Raw genomic sequence first — 6,764 nt, 5'->3', positions numbered from 1 at the left:
GGAAATCCACAGAATTTGGAAAGGGTCCCCAAGGATCATGAAGTCCAACCCACAACCAAGCAGACAATCTACAAGGCAAGCATCCCTGGCTGATGGCCAGCCAATCGCCTTTTAGAACCATCAAATGAGTATGCGTCCAGTTTGTAGTATCTCTGCCCAGCTTGTGAGATGACGGGAGTTGTAGCCGAAAGAAATTCCAGTTTTCTAATCTCTGGGATACGCACACAGCGGGCCGGGGAGAGGGTAGGGGGGAAAAAAGAGCTCCTGGAAAAAGCAAACGGACCAAAAAGCAACAGCCGCAGGTTAGAGACCCAATTTCGACGCTGCGTTACTTCTTCGGTTTCTTTTCTCGAGCAGAGGTGGAGCCGCCCGACAAAAAAGAGCATCGAGCCAGCCGCCGCAACGCCAGCCAAGGGAGACACGCCCGCCCCCTCCACGGTTTCGTTTCCTTGCATTTTGGGAAGGAAGCCGAGCGGTCAGTGCAAGCGACGGCTGGAGGGTCGAGGGCGACTCGCAGGGATCGGGACTCTTGAGACGGTAAGGCGCTGCCTCCTTCGCCTCCGGGGCTCCTCGGGCGCTTCCCTTCGGAGGTGCGGTCGCGCCCCGCGCCCCAAACCAGGCATCGCGGGGATCAAACACACCCGGGCAACCCCCACCCGACGCCCAAATCTGGCGGCCACCTCCTCCTCCTGCTGGGGGGGGGCGTTCAAGCGGCCCCGGGGCTGCTCTTCGAGGAGACCCCTTGAACTTCAGCAAAGCCGTGGCGCCTGGCGCTGGTGTTTGCGGCAGCGAGGCGAGGGGCCGCGGCGCTTCTGGCCGCGCGGGGCTGGAGGGCGGCGGGTGCGCAAGGGGGACGCGTGGCTCGCCGCCCCGGGTGTTTGAAACGGCTTTCCTTGCTCACTTGGAGTTGAGTTAGTGAACTATTTGCCCAGCTGAGGATTCCGGAGCCTTCCAGATTCGACTCTTTAATTGTTAAATGACACAAATTTATTTATTTATTTATTTATTTATTTATTTATTTATTTATTTATTTATTTATTTATTTATTTCTATCCCGCCTATCTGGTCATGCCGGCTTCCGGCTTCACCGTTAGAAGTGGCGTTTCCTTGAGAGTTAAAGGGCCTTTGGTTTTCCTTACCACCAGAGTTCCACAACTCTGCCTCTTGCAAATTCGCTTGGCTTTGTTGGGCGATTGGGAGGTATACAAGGGATGGGCCATTGGGCCTCCTTGCAAAGGGAAGACTTTGATGGGGTTTATGTGGAAATCAAGGGGGGGGATGGTGCTGGAGCCTCTTCCCCACTCAGGAAGCCCCTTCCCCACTAAAGGAAATCAACCCTGAGTGCTCACTGGAAGGACAGATCCTGAAGCTGAGGCTCCAGTACTTTGGCCATCTCATGAGAAGAGAAGACTCCCTGGAAAAGACCCTGATGTTGGGTAAGCAGGAAGGCAAGAGGAGAAGTGGGACGACAGAGGATGAGATGGTTGGACTGTGTCATCGAAGCTACCAACATGAATTTGACCAAACTCCGGGAGGCAGTGGAAGACAGGAGGGCCGTTTGTTAAAGTGACCTGGGAGAGGCTTATGGACTGAGTGGGGAAGGGGCTTCAGCACCATTGGGGGGGGTGAGTTGGAGGAAGTGCCCTTCTCCCCAATCATAGGCTGGTTGTGCGCTGGTGCTTACAGACTGAACTGATGGAAGAACCCAAGCATCAAGAAAAAGTAAAATATTTATAAACACAATGATACTATATGAGTAATCCCAAGCAGAAATAACAAACATAAATCTTCAGCATACATCAAGCAGAGAAATGTGCTTAGAATAGTTAGCTTAGAGGCAAAGAAGCCAATCACTTTGTTAAAGACCATGAATAAGTTACAACTTATATAAAAGACTATGTATGTTGGGGATTTCTGTACATGTACCTGTAAAATAAATGGTCTGCTTCTTGCGTTTACTTTCTGCCTTATCCAAAGTTCACACATACACTGTTGTTTTTTCTATTTGTGATTACTCATATGATGTGTTGGTACATATTTGAGGATTTGCTTATCACTGGCCCGGACTCTTGAGTATATATTGGCTGTGCTTTTGTGTCAGAAATCATTTCCTTTTTTTCTGTGTCTGGACTGAAACCTCCCACTCGTTTGTGCAGCTCCTCCTTCTGTCTTCTCTCAATTGTTCTCCCAGGAATTAAAAAGGAGAAGAAGCGAAAGGAAAACACAGCAGGGCTGCAGATTAGAGGAAAGTCTAGGTCCTTCCTACAAAACATATGTGAATGGGCATTTCAGAGCCATGCGAAAAGTGCAGTTTTCTAAATAACAAAAGTCTGGGATGCAGGGAAAAAAAGGTCTTTGCACAGTGTCTTATCAGAGCCCTATCAATCCTCTAGCTGGAAATGTTTCAATAGGGAAGGAAGGAAGGAAGGAAGGGCACATCACTTGAGAGATATCCTAACTTCTCAGCAGCTTTCCTTGGGCTGTTGTCTCTTGCTAACCAGGACAACAAACTGTAACAACATGCACATTCCTTTTTCAAGTGGACATGTACAGGATTACACTACTAGATGCTTCCCTATGGAAAATGTCACTTGGAAGGAACCATAATAAATTCACAACAACAACTAGTTACTACATTCATTGAATATTATAAAAATCTGTATAAATGAGAAATAACACTGGATATAAATGCCAAGAAATTTATAAACTCATCACCAATCAACCACATTTCAGAGAACCACAAAGATTAAATTTAGTTACAGTATTAAAAAACTTAAGAAAGGAAAATCACCAGGCTGTGATGGATGCACAGCTGACTTTTATAAAATTTGGGAAAGAAATGTCATAGAACCTCTTGTAAAATTATTCAGTTCAATTTTGGAAGGGGGAAAAATACCAGGGTCATGATGAATGGTCAGGAAAATAACTATATTAAAATCAGAAAAAGTTCCAGTGCTCCTTTCTATTATAAAAAACTATTCAAATGGACAAAAGGAAAAAAATTAAGGTGGGCCAGTTTGAATTTGTCAATAGGAGGGAAAATAGCCTTAGTTAAAACTTATGTATTACCAAAATTTTTATTTTTATTCCAAAATATACCTCTACAACCAGAAATTTTAAAAAAATGATGGCAAGGAAATTTAGAAAAGTTTATTGTGGGAAAGGGAAAGAAGATAAGATGTGTAAATTATGTTACATATGGACAAGGGGTAAAAGGAGGATTAGAGATACCACACTTGCAAAAATACAGTGGTGCTTCGCTTAGCGATCGCTCCGTTTAGTGATGAAATCGCTTAGCGATACTGTTTTTGCGATTGCAAAAGCGATCGCTTTGCGATGTTCACTATGGGGTATTTTCGCTTTGCGATGATCGCAGGGAAGCGATCATCGCAAAGCCCCCATTTTCGCACAGCTGATCGGTGGTTTCAACATGGCTGCCGGGAAAAACATGGCCGCCCGCTGTGTTTAGGGATGGATTCCTCGCTTTAGAGGCACCAAAAATGGCAGCGCTATGGAAGATCTTCGCTCAACGATGAGTTTTAAGCCCATAGGAATGCATTGAAGGGGTTTCAGTGCGTTTCTATGGGTTTTTTAATATCGCATAGTGACCTTTTCGTTCTGCAGCGATTTTTGCTGAACGAATTAACGTCGCTAAGTGAGCCACCACTGTATTATGAAGCTTTACAAATAAATCAAATTACTAAATTTATACAGACAAAAGAAATTCAAGAAATCCCTGACTGGGTTCAAATACATGGTGCTGGAAAAATAGATATTGTAAATATGCATATTTACACAACAACATTGTTTAGAAATAGAGAACAAATACAGAATAATTTTTTTGAGATGTTAAAGATATGTCAAGAAGATATGAAAACTCTTGTTCCCCCAATATCCCCTTTATGTCCTCTATTGGATCACCCAAACTTTAAATCTCATGAGAAATATGTGGAATTTAAAGTGGAAACAAATTGGAATATGTAGAATTAAAGATTTATTTGAATCAGGAGAACCAATTGTTAGACAATAGAAGAGAAAACAAAGCAAATAAGAACCAGTTGACTACAACTGAAACAAATAACGAGCATTGCAATACATTTATATATAAAAATATGGCCCTATAAAACCATTTACGGAATTTGAGCAACACTGTAGACAAAAAGATAAAAAGGATAAGATTGATCTCATTAATATATAAATGTATTGTTGAGTAAAAACATGGTAAGGGCAAAGGAGCCAAAGCATCCTGGGAAACTAATTTAAAAATTAATATACCTGACAAGGTTTGTACAGGAATGTGGAACAAATGTCCATGTAAGTCAATATCAGCTAAAGCAAAAGAAACAGTTCTGAAAGTTGTTCACAGATGGCATTTATACCCTGCAAAGCTATATAAAATTGACAGGGATATAACAGATTAGTGCTGGAGAAAATGTGGATGATAGAGAATTTTGGGACATATGTGGATGGCATGAAGAAAGTATATATATAGAGACCTGTGAATGATTTGCTTGTGTACAAGCCATCCACATGCCATCCACATGTGTCCCAAAATTCTGAAGAACATCTGTGATTATTATTAACTTTGCTACATTTCAATAAATAAGTTCTGTTTGCATTTACCAGACAAGTGTTTGGACAGACGTCTTTTATCTTGTGGATAGCGGTAATCCACTGGTGGCAGTGAGGGAAACAAAGACTGGAACCTTTGTGAGCGCACAAAAAGCAGGTGCTTCATAGAGGTGATCGTCACAGCTGTTGATGGAGAAATTGACTAATAACATCAAAATATGCAGAGGAGAAATGAAGCTCCGTTAATTTTTTGAGACTTGGCAACCTTTATTAAAATACACCGATAAACTAAATGAGAAATCACATGATTTAGAAAATAATCTAGATGGCTCAGATTGTTAGTTGTTAATTTTCTAGGATGGAATGGGGATTCGAGATTAAGTGTAATTTCGTGAAATGGTGTGAATAGCTGGTATTTAGAATGTTAAAATATTTGATAAGATGAATAGTTAATTGTGTCATCTGTTTGTAATGTGATGGATTGTCTAAAATTTAAAAAAAAATGAAAAGAAAAACCTTGAAGAGTGGCCAGAAAGCAATCTTTTTGAAGGACTGTGAAGGGATTTCAGCCTAAGTGAGATTGGAATACAAAGAAGCAGGAGGAGAAAAATGGGAGGCCCAGAAGCTGCTCAATCTTAACAAGCATCCGGACAGCAACTTTTCAGCAGGCACACAGATCATCCAGTCACTGTCTTTCCCACTCCAGTGAGATACACTGTAGTCCAGATTAAATTATAAAATAATTTATAATTGTACATATGTACATATAAATTAGCCCATGCAGTTTTATGCAAATCCCTTTTTTGTTGTCTTCATCTTTTGATGGATGTCTCTTTTGGGATATGGTGTTCTGGGTCATACTCCAGACACAGGATGATTTCAGACGGATGATTCTAAGCAGTTCCAGTCTAAAAGGATTGTGTGAGTTTTATGTCTTTTCCTCCGGAACAGATATTTGATGGTGAGAAAAACAACAGAAATACCAGTGAAATATTATTGGGGAGTTAAAAGTGGAAGATGGTACTTCTGGACACCACCATCACCACTCCTTCAAGAATCTGTATTTAATAAAGCAAAAGTAAAAAAAAAAAAAATTAAATGCCCCATAACCTAATCAGAAGTCATTATTCATGCCTAGCTTGATTTGGTAGGAGGCTGCCACCCAGTGGTTGAGGGCAAAATTAAAACCTTGCCTTAAAAAGCAAGCAAGGAGATTGGTTGTTACACAGTTTGTCTGTAGGCAAACAGATAGATGGGGCTTGGAAGATATAGAAAGAGTGCAAGCCTGTACTGTATTTATTTACTCAAAGGCATACCTATTTTACACCAATATAAATCTGCAGTTACATTTTTACTTATTTAAAAAACCTAATTTCCAAAGTGTTAGAATGCGTCTAAAAAACTCTGTATTTTAACTGTAAATGAAAGAACTCATCTCTGTGGAAACAGCTGTAATATCTCTTAACAGCACTAAAATGACTTTATTGTTCCAGGGCTACTAAGGAGAATCCATATAGAAATAAATGTCAAAATTCCGGGCCTGTCGTCAGACTCCATCTGAAAGACGCAGTCGGAAGCTTGAGAGAACATTGTCTTCGGATGAGGAGATGGATGGCCCATTGAAATCTGGAGCATGGTTTGGCAATAAGCAGACAAGTGGGGCTCTGGGCATACAGCCTATGCCAGGAGAAGTTAAATTTGCCGTACCAAACTTATTTGTTCCACAACAAAATGGAGGCTTTACATTCAACCCACCATCCTTTCCAAATGGAGATTCCACTGAAGCAGTAGAACAAAAACAAACAAACAAAGTGGGTGAATTTATTTGGGGAATATTGTTATGTGCTTTCTGAGAACCCAAATCCTGTAGTTTAGAGCTTATACTCTAGGCAGTGCTGCTTAAATTTGTGGGGATGGGGGGGCAGAGAAGTGACATGGACTGACTCTTCAAAAATGCCACCTAAGTAGATGAGCAGCCAGGTTTTGCACTCACTTCTCTTTCCCATCTGGTGTATGAAGGAGTATTGTTAGCATCTGACTCTTGAATTACAGAATTGCTTCTAGAAGCTCTGGCACGATAGAGTGATTCTGCTCATTAAAGTGGCTTACAAGGGAAGTTCCTGTTTTTTTATTTCTGATATCACTCTATTCTTTATTCCTTGTATCATTTTCTCTCCACCTCAAAAACCTTG

At 41.3% G+C, this 6,764-nt stretch overlaps 1 protein-coding gene across 1 annotated transcript in view; it reads left to right on the top strand.

The window, feature by feature from the left end:
* Positions 1-250: 250 nt before the first annotated feature.
* The window catches only part of LOC110076831 (interferon-induced GTP-binding protein Mx1), a 24,343-nt gene continuing 17,829 nt past the window's right edge, over positions 251-6,764 (top strand). Inside the window, exons 1-2 of the mRNA XM_078390530.1 lie at positions 251-537; positions 6,066-6,383. Of these exons, the coding sequence (XP_078246656.1) occupies positions 6,096-6,383 (288 nt within the window). The 5' untranslated portion in view covers positions 251-537; positions 6,066-6,095. The remainder of the gene's footprint in view (positions 538-6,065; positions 6,384-6,764) is intronic.

Source organism: Pogona vitticeps, chromosome 3 (assembly GCF_051106095.1).
Source record: "Pogona vitticeps strain Pit_001003342236 chromosome 3, PviZW2.1, whole genome shotgun sequence".
NCBI classification, from domain to species: domain Eukaryota; kingdom Metazoa; phylum Chordata; class Lepidosauria; order Squamata; family Agamidae; genus Pogona; species Pogona vitticeps.
This window is presented reverse-complemented; position numbering and strand designations above follow the sequence as displayed.